The sequence below is a fragment of the Vanacampus margaritifer genome, chromosome 6 (assembly GCF_051991255.1).
Source record: "Vanacampus margaritifer isolate UIUO_Vmar chromosome 6, RoL_Vmar_1.0, whole genome shotgun sequence".
NCBI lineage: Eukaryota > Metazoa > Chordata > Actinopteri > Syngnathiformes > Syngnathidae > Vanacampus > Vanacampus margaritifer.
Window position 1 is genome coordinate 12051462 of NC_135437.1, and position 15485 is coordinate 12066946.

At 41.3% G+C, this 15485-nt stretch overlaps 2 protein-coding genes across 4 annotated transcripts; both read right to left on the reverse strand.

Annotated features, from left to right (window-relative positions):
* Window positions 1-287: 287 nt before the first annotated feature.
* On the reverse strand, window positions 288-7153 carry LOC144053442 (protein tyrosine phosphatase domain-containing protein 1). 3 transcript variants are annotated; one of them, XM_077567898.1, is made up of 13 exons: window positions 6678-7153; window positions 6403-6588; window positions 6274-6327; window positions 6042-6160; window positions 5171-5308; window positions 4822-5093; window positions 4452-4748; window positions 3844-4047; window positions 3647-3763; window positions 3479-3580; window positions 3305-3385; window positions 1404-1514; window positions 288-1316 (listed from the first exon to the last, which is right to left on the reverse strand). In XM_077567898.1, exons 2-13 carry the CDS (start codon window positions 6579-6581, stop codon window positions 1194-1196), a joined length of 1797 nt encoding a protein of 598 aa, XP_077424024.1. In that variant the 5' UTR covers window positions 6582-6588; window positions 6678-7153; the 3' UTR covers window positions 288-1193. The 3 variants fall into 3 exon arrangements, 2 of the variants coding, with proteins under 2 accessions (XP_077424024.1, XP_077424023.1); XM_077567897.1 differs by having other exon boundaries at window positions 292-1316; window positions 6247-6327; XR_013294420.1 differs by lacking the exon at window positions 288-1316 and having other exon boundaries at window positions 3305-3401; window positions 6247-6327.
* A 155-nt stretch (window positions 7154-7308) lies between these two features.
* LOC144053445 (ADP-ribosylation factor 4-like) lies at window positions 7309-13239 on the reverse strand. The gene is made up of 6 exons (XM_077567902.1): window positions 13040-13239; window positions 12381-12461; window positions 12192-12301; window positions 9302-9373; window positions 8290-8415; window positions 7309-8204 (listed from the first exon to the last, which is right to left on the reverse strand). The coding sequence occupies exons 1-6, from the start codon at window positions 13104-13106 to the stop codon at window positions 8121-8123; spliced, it is 540 nt and encodes a 179-aa protein (XP_077424028.1). The 5' UTR covers window positions 13107-13239; the 3' UTR covers window positions 7309-8120.
* Window positions 13240-15485: the final 2246 nt, after the last annotated feature.

Below are 15485 nucleotides of genomic sequence, written 5' to 3' on the forward strand. Positions count from 1 at the left end.
TTTGTAAATTTTATACAGAAGATTACGTGCTGTTTTGTTGGCAAAAGGTCGTTGTACAAAGTATTAACATCATGAGTGATAATATATGAGTTGATGTAAAGTATAATATAATTATTTCATAATGTGGGATTTTTCCCCCACCCATTTAATAAATGCCATTGAAATTAAGGTTGGATTTTCCATTAAAAACATGGTCCTGCATTATTTAGAAAATTAGTTTATTAGAAGTTAAAGAAAATATCATAACCAGGGGTGCCAATAATTATGAAGGGTGCTGTATACCTGTAGTTGTAGTGGAAAAAAATAGTTATTAAAGAGAAGGGAATGTGCTGTAAATGCTTCTGAACACAGCCATGGTTCAGTGTGACTTGTTTAAAGGGGAAGTCAACCCATTTTTGTTTATTTACAATATGTTGTATGCATCTTCACAAGCCCAAATAGGTCATTCTGATTCATATTGTTTGTGGAATATGAATTAAGCAGCAAAATCCGCCCGTTTTTATCCATCTTGGGGTGGCCATTTTGCCACTGAAAATGACATGACAGTTGCTCAGGCCTCAAGTTACGACCAATCACGGCTCACCTGTTTTTCTGAGTTTGGTCACATGATGTTGACAAGCTGAACCGTGATTGGTTGTTGCCGAGACCTAGAAGCAACTGTGACGTTAATTTTAGTCGATAGCAAGGGGCTAAATGGTTGAGATGGATAAAAACATTAGAATGGCGTGTGTAGACTAGTGGGGCTGCATAAAACATATTGCCAATAACATTTCTGGATTGAATTCCCTTTTAGGTCTTATGTAATAGCTCAATAATCATGCACAGAACACCAACATGCCAAAATAGAATTTGCACATTATTGGTTGATACAAGTTATCTAAACTTTTCCTGCTTTATTGTGATTTTGAAATAATCAAGATTTAAAAACGGGAAATAATTTAAGTGAGTCCTTGGTTTACAGCAGAGCTCCATTCCTATACGGCGGCGCCCTAACAAGAATTTAACATAAATCAGAACATGCCATTATCTGTCACTATTATGTTAATGCAGTAGTTAAATCATAATTACAAAAAATATTTGTATGAAAAATAAGTCTGGGTCACAATCAAATGAAAAATAGCAACTAGTTCATTGCCCCATTCATAGCAACAACAACAAAAAAACTTATTTTGGAATGATTGAAGTGGTTCGATTCAAAGTGTAGCACCCCAGCTGCAGGCCCTCCGGATGTAGCTGTTCTTGGGAAAAGTCTCCCTCAAATGGGCCCGCATGAGATTGATTAAACTTGCAAGGCTTCCCATGTCCTCTTGAGACCGCTGTTGAGTGAAAAAGACAAATATATCTATGTTGTCATGCTTTCCTCACTAAAGGAAGAAGAACATTGCGATGTTTTATTCGCTGACCTTTGTCAGTGCTCGTATCAGTCGCTGCAGCACGGCATCTTCTCTGTGTGGACACAGGCTGGTCACCGTGTTGACACAGCTCAACAGACAATAGATGGTGTGCCTCTGTGACTGAAATGACGACATGATTACTAGCAACTATTTGCATCAGAAATTTCTGAATTTAAAAATGCAGCAGGGTCAGACATCAGTTCCACTTGAATCACGTGTGTTTTCTTCATGGTCGTGAATAAAATAGACGGATACACCACCACAGTCTACCATTGTGTTTCTGAAGTATCCAAAGAAACACAATATACGCTTTATATTTATTACAAGTAGCAGAAGTGAAGATATGGTAATCATAACCAACCTTAAGTCAACCTTAAAGGGACTACAACATGGTATTTTAAGCCTTGTAATTTCTTATGAAATATGAGTTATTTTGGTAGCTATTTTTTTTTACCCGGACGCTCGGTTAAGTAAAACCCCGCCTCTCCCCCTGTGGCTGCCGCGCCCCTCTTATGATGTCGTCCGAGCAGGCTGCTTCGCTCAACATCGACAAAACATACATATTTAAAATGGACTCTAAATTTCACGGGCTACTAGATCTCTGCGTTTGGTCACGCAAGCCATCAATTCTTGAATAAACATTTGAAACAAAACGGGTCCTTGCCGCAAGAAATCGTGGAGGAGGAGGGGAGCAGAGAGGTTAGAGGAAAGAAGGAGGAGGGGAAAAAAGCACTATTCCAGGTCTCAAACCCGCATCCCGTAGCTTATGGGGCAAGCGCACTATCCACAACATCATCCATTCATTTATACTCACCAGTGCAAATGTTTTACTTGTAGTTTACACTAATGTCAGCCAATGGAATTGCACTTCGGCATTGCAAATGTGAAGAATAATTGTTTGCTTTGAATTCATTTGGACAGAATGTTTATTGATAAAGGCTACTTTAGTCATTATCCCATGGAGGGAGATGTCAGAAAAAGTGCGTGCGTTTAGTCCGCAGAGGCAGTGCGAGGTTGGGGCCGCAAGCAATGACGTCAAACCGTGCCAACAGCTCGTTTTCTCAGGTTGGGAGGGGATGGTGCTTGGAGAACAGAATAACCTAGAATTTCTCATACAGGGGCGAATGGAGGAAAACACAACTTTGGTCATGTTTTTGGTGAGGAATTAACATTTTAACATGGATAAAAGCTCCAAAAAGTTGATTTTTCATGTTGCAGTGCCTTTAAACATTTCTTGACAATAATATGTTATATGTGACCTCACTAGTCTAAATGTGACATTCTGAATAATATTCCATTTGTGGAATATGAGTTATGAAGCAAAATTCAGCCGTTTTATCCATCAAAGGGGGCGGCCATTTTGTTACTTGCTGTCGACTGAAGATGACATCAACGTTACTCAGGGTTCAGGCAACGACCAATCAGAGCTCACCTGTTTTTTTAAGCTGAGCTGTGATTGGTTGTTACCTGAGCAACATGGTTCAGTCGACAGCAAGTGACAAAATGGCCGCCCCCTGAGATAGATAAAAATGGCTGGATTTTGCTGCTTAAATTATATTCCATTAACACAATATTAACCAAAATACCATATTTAGATCAGTGGGGCTACATAGAACATATTATTGCCCCCCCCACACACACACACAAATGGGTTGAATTCCTCTTTAAAAACTGTGAGAAGCATTGGGTTGACATGATTGAATACTTTGTAAGTGCTACAATTGCCACTAAAGAATCCCAATATTTCAGAACTAGGAGATCTCGTTTCTCGAATGGGTCTCCATCAATACTTGCCCAAAATCAGAACCAATCTTTTGAGCTACAGCTTTTCAAAAGTCGAAAGAATGAGCAGTTTAGTAGCTAGCTTGCTTAGCTTTAACACAATTTATCAAGATGTTTGAGTAGCTTACCTTCATGAGCACACCGAGAGGCTTCCTGTTACATCCCACACAACTCAACCTTACTACATCCTCAGCACCAAGAACAGGCTCCTGTGTAAAGATAGATCTAATATGTTATAATGATATGATGATAAATTGTAAATATTGACATCATTGTGTGATGCTTGAAGTCCACTGACTGACTTTTAACTTCTCCAGCCAGGTCCACAGCAGACACGTGAGAACCTGAGGATCCGTCTCAGTCACCAAAAGAGCCCAGCCACATTCACTGCTGTTCAGCTCCTCCTGTTAGGAAGGTGAGTGCTTGACTTTGGAGTATTGTATGAAAATGTGCACATGTGGGTTTCGCACCTGTAGAAGAGACGATCGCTGTAGGATGGATTCTTCCGGTGGACCTTGGTCCGCCATTGCCTTGGCAATTGCGCGAGCCACTGCGGTCGGGCGCACATTGCGTGCGCTCCTACACAACTACTGAGGAATAATCAATGAGTCAAGACATTCGTCAGTCGTCACATATTTTGTAATCTAAAATAGTCGGTCTCTTTTACCTCAAGGTTGGAACTGTACTTGGATTGAGCCTTTTTGACCGTACACTTTAACTTCCTAGCAGGGTTGTTGCTTGGCTGCATAACGCATGCATGAGAGTGGTTATTGGTGATCAGGTGTGGTGAAAGTGGGGCAGTCTTGGAGGTCCGTGGTCTCAGTTTGGGTCCTATCGCATCCCATTCACACCAGGGACTCATCTCTAGATCCTACAGGACAAGATACAATGGAATGACAATGGCTGACTTGGTTCAGATTTACAACTCATAAGAAATTATAGATATGGAACCAATCGATTCCAGAGGATAACCAATAGCCATCTGTTTTACTGTCTAGGCAGTATTGAAAGTAACCAACAACACTGACGAGTATACACTTTTTTTTATTATTGTAGATTTTGACGAGTAATCAGGAAGGAGACCTATGTACCACTTAGTTGTATTTGCTGGACTACGCTCATTTTCCTCTTTGCCATCTGTGGTGTGTGGCGTTAAAAAAAAAAGCCAAAGGAAATGCAAACTACTTGTTATTAATCTCAAGATGTTCACTGAATTAAAGTCTCCAGTGGTTTGGGGTCTGGATTTCTGAGTTTGTGAAATTCAGCCTCGCTTACCGCCATCTTGGAGAGGTCAGAGTCACTGTAGCTGCGCTTGTCCAGAAGCGAGTCCTTCCTCTTCCTCTCCAAGAATCCCAGCTGCTCATCCCAGGAGGACACGGAGCTCGAGCTCACCCGTGCGAGGTTGTGATGTTCCCTCAGCAAGGGCAGGAACTGTTTGGACACCAGGGTCTCCCTCACCACTCTGGTCAGGATCCTCAGGGCAGACCTCTTCTCCAGTTCTGCGTTTACCTCCGGAGCTGCAGATAGTCCCATCGACAAGCAGGAGAGGCGCACACACAAGAGGTACACCACCTGATGAGATGGTACGTGGAGGATCAGGATCAGTTGACGCTGTTAGCGACACGGGCGAAGATCAAGTCCTGACCTTGGGTATGTATCTGAGCGTGCGGCCCTCTTGGCCGTGCAACAAGAGCGCCTGGCGGTTGAGGTAATGCTGCAGGGTGACGGGGGATCCGTGTCGCAGGTTGAGGTCTGGGTACTGAACCAGCTGCGTATTGAGTAGCCGAGCAAAGTCGAACACCTGGCTGATCTGCGCTCGAGTTTGGATGGAGCGCGGCCTCTTGATACGCACGTAATGGACGGCCTCGCTGGGACTGATGCGCAAAGTGTAGATTAAGTAGCAGGCTATCAGGACGCCTGTGGAGCAGTCACAGTGCAAACTTGTATATTGCGTGCTGTCATGCTTGCTCGGATACTACTGATGGAACCCAAACCTGTTCTGCCGAGGCCTGCATGGCAGTGCACAGCAACCCTGCCTTCCCCCACTGCAAAGGCCAGCACCTTTACCCCGTCTATTATGTTGACCAGGGAAGACGCGCAGAAGTCTGGCATCCCAAAGTTGTAAAAGTAAACTGCAAAATGAACACACGTTCACATCAAATCTTTTGGATGGTCGGTTGAGGAGAATCATGCAGTAACTGGCCTCAACATTAGGTAACCAATGAGATCCAATCCAGCAAATGGATAAAACGGATACAACAAATGGATGGAAATGTGTTCTTCTCTTGGAACTACACTCTTCTGGGAATAGTTTCCATATGAATTTTAAGTTTGTCTGGATCAGCCTAATGTTAAATCCTCTTCCCCTATCCAATGAACTCTTAACCGTGTACAGAGACTGAACTGGCATGTTCTCTTTTCGTTGCTTTCGCACAAACTTTATTTGATCTTTTTTCCACTAACGTACAGAGCAAGCTCCACCGCTCTCATTCACTCCCTGGACCAACACCGCCCCCCTGTGCCAAAGTGCGGCACTGCAACACTCTATCCCCTATAATACTACTCCTTTAAAGGGCCAGGCTTGACCTGTAACTAATATTGTTTCCACACAGTTGGATGAATAATATAGTCCAAAACGACGTCCTCTTCTGCCCGGACATGTTGTAACTTGTAACGTGTAATGGTTTGGGCCAAGAACAGCCATGGACGGACACTACTGGATAGCCAAATAGGGAGCAAACATGGGGTGCATGTCCACATGTAACTTACTTTATTTGGATGCAGCTTTGGTATTGATTGTCTCTCATTGGTTGTTTACACGGTCAAGTGTTTTGAGTGTTTACAACATACTACAAAGTGTCTCACTGTCATTCTCCATGAAGGTCTGCGGCGAGTACGTGAAGCCACTTTTAGGGTCTAGTGGGGGTCCACAGTAAGCGTGCTCGCCTGGCATTTGCATGTTTATGATGGATCTGATGTTTAATCTAGGTCAGAAGTCACATATGAAAAGAACACAATGCCAACACTTATCTGTTGTGTACTTTAGATAGATACAAATTCAAGGCAATACCGTTGGAATTGCTCAATAATGTTATACTTGTCAATCAAGCTTTTGGACGGTCGTGCCATGGCGATGATGTCATCAGTCACCCTGTGATAGGTAAGAGTACATTGTATTAACCAAAGGCCTCATATTCCTGACAAGGAGACAATCATATCATCCTACCATGATGAAAAAATGCCACGTATAACCTGCTGGTTTGCTTTCCAGCACTCTGGTCCTTCATAACGGCAGTCCACTCCACCACAGGCCAGCAGACAAAGCAGTTTGGGCGGTATTGCCTTTACCAGGTTCTCCCGGGCTTGGGAGTAAGCGGGTCGTGGAACTGGAACATGGGTCTGCATCCTACACCTGCAGGGAGGAAGTGTATCACCCCCACCCAACATCACCCTGTAATAACTCTCTAAGGGTCTGGTTATTCAAGAAAACTCAACGCTTACCTTTGCAAATATGTTGGACAGAGGTGCTATAATTCCCATTAATTGTATTTAGTCCAAACCTGGAGCGTGTAATGGTTAAAAAAGATAATTTAAAAAAAAAAGTGTAGCAGGACACGCACGTGTTGTTCAACGCTGGCCCATTCGGCTGCTTACTGACAGGCAGACACAGAGCTGACCCATCTTTGCTAAACCAGATTAGCAGTCATAAATGGATTAAGACCAATTAAATAGTGCTTATACATTCACAGACAAACACAGTGTATCCATGTCACAATTGACCAAAAGGTTTATTGTGATATAACATGAATGGCACACATTACAATAATTGTTGTGGTCCTACTTTGATATTGACAGTTGTTTCTAATATTTTGATCATACAGTACGAATTCCTCAGCATTGCAGTCTTAGACAAACTAACCCATTACTATTAAAAGGAGACTCATATTGCTCTTAAACACTACAGATAAATGCATTTTTTCTTGGATAAGAATTAGGTAACAAGAGAATTAAAATATGTATTTTGGTGGGGGGGGGGGGGGGGGGGCTGGCGAGCAGCTCAGGATGTACCCTGCCTACCGCTCCTGCATGCCTGTGACCATTGTGAGAATAAGCGGTTCAGAAAATCGATAGATGGATTTTAAAATCTTTATTGTGAACCTATTTGTAAAACACTTTAAAGCAAATTTGTGTTATAAACAATCACACATTTTAGGGTCTACAAATATATGAAGGAATGTACACCCCACCCGTTGTTTTTCCAAAATGGAGCAAACTATTTAAGTATACAAGGGTATAGTACTAAATGTAAAGTATTTGCTAGCAAACAGTACAAGCAAAACATAAAAAAAGTATGTCATGCAAACAGTTTGAAGAATAAGTACAAAATGAATCCTTGTCTGTGGTTCAACAATTGTTCGATCTGACAATCGCAAGTGCAGACTTTGGGTTGTTTAGTGGAAAACAGTTTGCAAAGAAGCAGCACACAAAAAGACAGTACCCCAAAAAGTATTTTGTCTTTTTAAAAGTCACTAAAGCATCTAAGGAGGCCGTGAGGAAGCATGAAATAAAAGAGTCTGGAAGGCAAGGCACAGTGTTCCTTTTTGGATCCATTCAGCGGGAGGCAATGCGGTGGAAGAACACTTCAAAAGACAAATCACTGCAATCTTTACATCCGTTGACCAAAACATCACAAACCCCAACCTAACACTACCAGACTGGAATTATTTAAGTGGTCAGTTTGCATCGTTTTCATGATGAGTCTCACAGATTGTTGGTCATACAATGGAACGAAGTAGGAGGACAAGACACCCACCCACCCCTCTTCCCATGTCAAAAAACAAGACAAAAACATACTGGCCACCAGCAAGTCCTCTGCAGCTGGAGGATCAAATGTTGAATGTCCGTGTGAAAGTTCATGCTTTCATCTGCCTGGTTGATCCGCGTCTACTTGGTCAGCTCCGCAGAAAGCCAGTCGAGACCTTCGTACAAGCCGCTGCCCTGGGTGGCGCAGGCCGCCTGAATGTGCCACTGCAACAGCAAGCGTGGCGATGACAGGCGGTCGTACGCAACCTGCCGACGCTTTTCTTACAGAAAACGTTTCTGGGTGACTTACCTTTTTATTCCTCAGCCCGTTGAGAGACAAACGTTCTGTGAGCTCTGCGACTGGAAGGGCGTTGGGGAGGTCCTGTTTGTTGGCAAACACCAACAACACGGTATCTTGCAACTCCTGCTCGCCCAACTGCAAGCACATACACCAAAGACTTGAACCACGTGTCCATACATTGTCAATTTCAATTGTTATTTCATTGTATTTTTTAACAAATTATCAACCAATCTTAAGTGTTGAAAATAGGTTGAAAGCACGACTATTAACTCTCTTGGATATATGAACTGACCAATAAGTGTCATAAAACACATCTTCTCGACGAAACTATATAAAACAGATGACAAAAAAAAAACACACTCACACTTAACTCATTCACTGCCATTGACGGCTGCAAACGTCAAAAATTCATTTGAATTATTTCTATTAGTTTAACATTTTTTCTCACTTTTGTTAACAAGAGTATGAAAACCTAGAATTTTTTTTCAAACTATTGAAATCATGCGATTAATTACAATTAAAAAATATAATCTTTAATCTATTTTTTTTAATAGTAATTAATCGCATGACTTCAATAGTTAACTCACGATTAATCACAAATTTTATATATGTTCTAATTGTACAACAACAAAAAAAATCTAGGTTTTCAAACTCTTAACAAAAGTAGAAAAAAAAGTTAAACTAATAGAAATAGTTCAAATGGATTTTTGACGTCTATAGCCATCAATTGCAGTGAATAAGTTAATAATGAACAACCAGGTCATTCTCATTTTTAGAGAATCAACATTTTTTTAAACTTTAACTTGCTTAGCAGCACACTATTTTCCTCTCTAGAAACATTGTGAGCTTTTAGACAAATCTTGTGATTGAATACAGCGCATTCCTGCAAATCGAGGACCTCACTGACGGAATGTATTACATTTCAATACAAAGACAAAGCTCCATTTTGATAGTCGCATACACTGTCAGAGCGGTATTGCCACCATTCGGGCTTCAGGATTCAAGCATCAATAAGACCCACCATCTTCGAGAGTTCATTTGAAGCCTCGACCACTCTTTCTCGGTCATTGCTGTCCACTACGAAGATGAGGCCCTGCAAGTTGAAAGCAAAATTGATGATAAATTAATTGTATTCACATTCATCTTAATTGGCAAAGATGATTTTCTGACATGGAAATAAATGGGTCAGGGGTGGGCAGCTGGTGTTGATTTATAAGACCATATCAATGTATAATAAAAAAACAAACATTATGCTGTAGAAGGAAGACTGACTACTTCTGATGAAATGCGCAATGAGAACGTTTGGGGGTTTAAATAAATGTAAACATCTTTACAACCTTCAGTGTTGGAAAAGTTCATTTCCTATACAAACTAGTTCAAAGTTCAGCTCACAATTATTAAAATTAACTAGTTCAGTTCATCGTTCCTAACGAAAATTCTTCAAACTAATGCTGCATTCGAAGATGGTCGAAAGTCTGACTATTCCGAGTTCAAACCAGGAAGTGTGTACCTTAATGACTTTCAGGCTCGTTTATGGTGCAATTACCTGCGTTTTCTCCTTGTAGTCTATAGCCGGGTTCACAAGGCAGGAGAATTTGCCAAATTTTGGCCCTGAATCTCCCCTCCCAACAATCGTAAGGATGCGCCGACATCGCAAAGATAATCTTAACAGATAATCCTGCCATTTGTGGTGTGTTCAGACCGATCCCAGCCGCTCAGAAGGTTGTTTGGGCTGCTCTGATGTCAAATCGGGGATATTCAACATGTTGAATTGTTTTGGCCCGATTTCTCACCATTTGTGGTGTACCACGAGGACAAACGAGCATGGAGGGCTCGGTTGACAGTGATGTGCAGCCAATCAAAAAGTGAGGTAATGAGGAAGACGGCAGGGAATCAAAAATCAAAACATGGTGAAACAAAAAGTCTGCACTTGTGCATTAGCACAACAGACGCCGACAACTATTAACTCTTTGACTGCCAAAAACGTTAAATAACGTTTAGTAAAATCCTACGGAGGAGCGCCAAAGACGTTAAAAGACGTTCACCAAGTTTTTTTGTTCTTTTTTGGAAACGGGCGGAAGAAAGCCTTGGCCAGCTGTGCTGAAAGTATCAAGCAGATCTAGTTAGTAGAATGCCTATTTTTGGGCACTAGATGGCAGCGATGACTCTCTTTGGGCAAGATTGGGTAGGCGTCAGTAGAAGACGTGAGGCTGAGCTAGAGTGTTGAGGGGACAATGGCTGAGGAAGCCATAATGGCGACCGGTGCAAGCAGCTCACGCTTGAGCATTTTTTTCAAAGACGAAAAGCATCGACCAATGCTAAAGAGCACATTGATGATGACGATGATGATGATGATGATGGTGACTGCGAGGTTGACGCCGAAGTTGGAAGCGTTGACGCGGCGGCTATGATCACGTCATAAAGCCTCACCGGCTAGCGATGCTAACGCCTGAAAACGCGGAGCACAACCGAGCACTTCTGCTCAGGCGGACGTTTAATCGGACGACGAAGAGTGCCCCGAGTCCAATACATATTCATCGGAGGAGTGGGTACAGTCTGATCACGGAGAAGACACTGGTTATGGACTATGATGCCACCATGAATGGAGCGGATAAGATGGATCAGAACATCTCTTACCACCCGGTATAGGAACTGAAGGACAACGAGGAAGCCAGACGTAACACCACCGTAACGTCACCGTATCATGATCCTGAGAGTAGACTTGATGGCAACATGGCCAAATACACACTGCAGTATATACTTGCTATTCCCCGGGAAAAAAAGCCAGCAAAAAAGTGTAGCGTCTGCAATCGCAGTGAAACTAATCTGTTGTGCAAATCCTGCTGCGTCTCCTTGCACGCAGGGGAGTGTTACAAAAAGAAAAACTGTATTTGAAACATCCACACAATTGTAAATAGTACCACGGTTGCACACATTTGTAAATAGTTTGCCAAATTTTTTTGTCAAATTGTTACACTGTTTAATGTAAATCAACGTATTTTGTTATCAAAAAACACTTTTTCATTGTTGGTGGTAGTATTTTACAGAAGTAAAGCACTGTTTAGGTGTTTGTGGCATCATTCATGAAAAAAAAGGTGTCAAATTCACTAGAGTGCATGAAATAATATCGTTTCACAAAAAGCTTGATTTCTCCGTATTTTGTTTCAAAACAGAGCATTTGGGTGAAACTAACCATTTTCTATTGTAGATTACTGAAAAACGGAATAAGGTAGAAACAAACTTTTTTTTCTGATGAAAGATGAGAGTCCAATCTTTCATTTGGTAGTATGTGTGTTTCCATAGTCCAAACACAACATTTTCTGTGGACCTTGAAAGTACAGTCAAAATGCTTAAATCGGCCGGCACCCACGGCATCCCTTTTCTGAAAACGTCTGGCAGTCAAAGAGTTAAGTACCTTCTGTGCATGCGTGAGAAGTAACCCCCTCCATACCACCAGTGGTGGTAGTTACTATTCCTCATTATTAGAAAAAGCCAACAAGAAAGCTCTTTATGGCGGCGGGATATAAAAATCTAAACAAAGCAAAACGCTATTTTTCTCTCCCATGATGATGTACACCCATGCAAATCACACCCTCAGGGTCTTTACAGAGTATTGTGTAATATAAAAGTAAATCCTACCTGGTCTAGCCAGTTGCATCCCCATGTATTGCCCTAGTTTGGCTTTTATCATTGTATAATTTGATAATCAATCGAATAATAAGAATAATAATTGTTGAATAATCAAATTTAATTTTGACACCTCAAGTGAGTTTGTTAAATATATAACCGAGACTAAGGCAAAGATTTTCACACTTTTATTCACACTAAAGGCAAGCAGGTAGGTGTGTGTGTCGTATCATCAGCACTACCAAATTTATTATTTCACTTTGGCTCAACAAGAATCTTCATACCTGTGTGTTCTGGAAGTAATGTCGCCAAAGGGGTCTGATCTTGTCCTGGCCACCCACATCCCACACTGTGAAAGTGATGTTCTTGTATTCCACCGTCTCCACGTTGAAACCTGGCGCCGAGGAGAGAAAGTAAAAACAGACCTTAGCTCAAAATGACTAACAGAACAGCCTATTAAATATGTCTTTCACCTATAGTTGGGATGGTAGTTACAATTTCACCAAGCTTCAGCTTGTACAGGATTGTAGTTTTTCCAGCAGCGTCCAGACCAACTATGGGACAAAGTTGTGAAATGATACAGGTTACGACAGTAGGATAACGGCAACCTAGCAGTGTTACATAACAGAACAAGCCTAGCTAGCAGAACGTGCCGGTTGGCTTTAGTCAAGAGAAAGCTATTCAAGTTTACGTAAAAAAAAGCTAAATGAAGCGATCTGGAAGGGCGTGAACGAAACATGACACAATGACCCTAAGAAAACATTGCGGAAACCAGCTTAAGATGTAAGGTAGTGTAAATAAAGTTGAGCCGAACTAAATTAAATGTCGATGGAATATCAAGATTACTCTTATTTCCTCGAGAAAGCCAATGAGTGCCAGAATATCTTTGAAAACAATCTGTACAGTACTTATTTACAAACTAGCGATGGCGTCAACCCCCCCCCCCCCCCCTTTTTCGCAAAAGTGAATTTAGATGGTCTCTTTCAATTCAGCCACCTGTATACATATCGGAAGTAAAAATAATAATAATAATAATAATAAAAAACAACTGAAAACTGCTGGCAAAGCTCCTCTGAGATTAGCTTAGCGAGCGGGTAGCCGTCAACAAAGCGCTTTATTTTTTTGTACTCACCCATTAAAATTCTCATTTGCGTTTTGCCAAAAAGTCGAGTGAAGAGATTAGATATGGTCAGCCCCATGACTGCTAGGGTATTTGGGATTCCTTCGCGAGTACCCGAAAGCTGTCGGAGATGTTCGCTTTGCTTCTTCGCAAGAGTCGGGAGCTACTGCCACGTCCGGGGCCAACGTGGAACGCGTGACGTCATCGTTGGCTTCGTCTTCTTTGATGGTATTTATTTGCGGTTGTCAACCTAGCTTAATAGTGCATTACTGTCACCAATCGGACTGGAGTGTGACAAGAGCAAATGCGCAGGATTTTTTTTGCCGTGGGAGTGGGACGAGACTGGAGTGAAAATCCACTCCCGTGTCACCTTCTACTGTCTGTCAACTACAATAAACAATGAAATTATTCTATATACAGGTACTCAAAATCCAACCAAGTAAAGCCAACTAAACTCTTCGTTATCAATTCATACTACTTTGATTAATCATACTTTCTTCAGGACGTTCCAGCCTTGTTGCTGTGGGATATGAATACTCATTTGTTACCAATTCCCATGCAAGGAAAACTTGACAACAGGTGGGGTAACTTTCCCCATTTTAACTGGATTTATTCAGAGCAGGAGGAAGATGGCCTGAACCATTACTTACTTAATAATAATAGTAATAATAATCAGATTTATATAGCATTTTTCTAGACACTCAAAGATGCTTTAAAATGGAATGGATACATTACACACACTTTCACACTTTGGTGGCCGGTGGCTACCACCACCAAACATTCGCACCTTCCATACACCAGTGTGAGTAGCACTGTGTCAGAACGGGGGAGCTTGGGAACCCAAATGCGGGAAGACGAGGCGAGGAGGCAGAGGTTCACTCGAAAAATAATTTAATTTCTAGGACAAAAAAGATCTTCAAAGTACAAAATAACCAATCAAACAAAACATGGGGGAACAACTAGGCAAAAACAAACAGCATGACATGGGGAAAAGCCGCTGCAAAAAACGGGCAGCATTACGTGGGGGAAAAACATACAATGAACCCACACAGAAAGAGGGGAGACAGCAGACTAAATACACGATGACACAACAAGACACACCTGGGCAAGACACAAGTGGCTGAGGGCACTGATTGGATAACACGAGGAAGGGCAGGATCACAATTAACAAGACAAGGAAGACAGAAACTAAACATGACAGAACAAGGAAGACACGCAAGGAAAACAGAAACTAAACATGACAGAGATAACACGAGGAAGGGCAGGATCACAATTAACAAGACAAGGAAGACACACAAGGAAAACAGAACCTAAACATGACATTACAGAAACTAAACATGACACACTGGAGGCAACGTGTGTGAAGTTTCTTGCCCAAGAACACACACTATGTTCAAACTATGTACAATATATTTGTGTAAGATGCATATAAAAAGTAATAAAAAAAATTAGGTCAATGACGGGCGCCCATTTTGTTAACAATTGACGGGAAACTGAAAATGAAAATTAACGCTATTTTGATGTTTATGTTTATAGACAATTCTGATTGACTGACATACATGCCTCTACCCTGGGCCCGTTGTTCCTCCTCCTTTCCTTTCCTCCTGTCACCGCTGTCTTAATGCAGTACCTGAGGGCTTGGACCTTTTCATTGTAAAGGTTTTTGATGTATAGACAACAACATAAGCAAGCCATCGATCTATCAATAGCGCTGACACTCTGAGATGATGCGCGACCCCTCCCCCTACTTTTCACTGTAAACAGCAGCAGCAGGTCATATTCAGGGTGCCAGGTCATGATCTCATATTTATTTGGACTAGGAGTCATAAAAATATATACTTATTATATAAAATATATATGCGTTATAATATAACATATATAAATAATGTAATGTAAAATAAATTAAAAATATATGCTCTATAACATTTTGTAGCATCCTCGGTTGAAATAAAGGTGGTCTCTCTCCAACCGGCCTTGAAATTGTGGTACCAGTCGCAGTTACACAGTGTACTTCACCTCCTATTGGTCACGCAATGCCAACCGGACATTTTCATGAATTTATAAAAAAAAACAGACGCCCCAGCAGGACGTAAGAAAATGGTCTGTCCTCCCAAAAAGGACACGTTTGGTTACACTACTTTATATTCTATAAACAAATTGCCTTAAATTATTACCTTTGATAGCCTTGACAATCTCTTGAGTACAATTTATATTGTAAATAAACATTTTAACCTTGCCTGTTGCCTTTATAAATACCTTAAAACAAAAATAAACCATACAGAAATACGGATTCTTTGTCAATAAAACAGAATCTTGAGCAATAGCATTGCTAAAGGAGCGTTAGCACACTCCAGTGGACAAAAACGGTAACGTTTTACTATGCAGTAAATTACACAATGAACATGAAATATAGGAACATTAGTTAAACAATGGAACACTGCTCCAATACGAAGCTCGT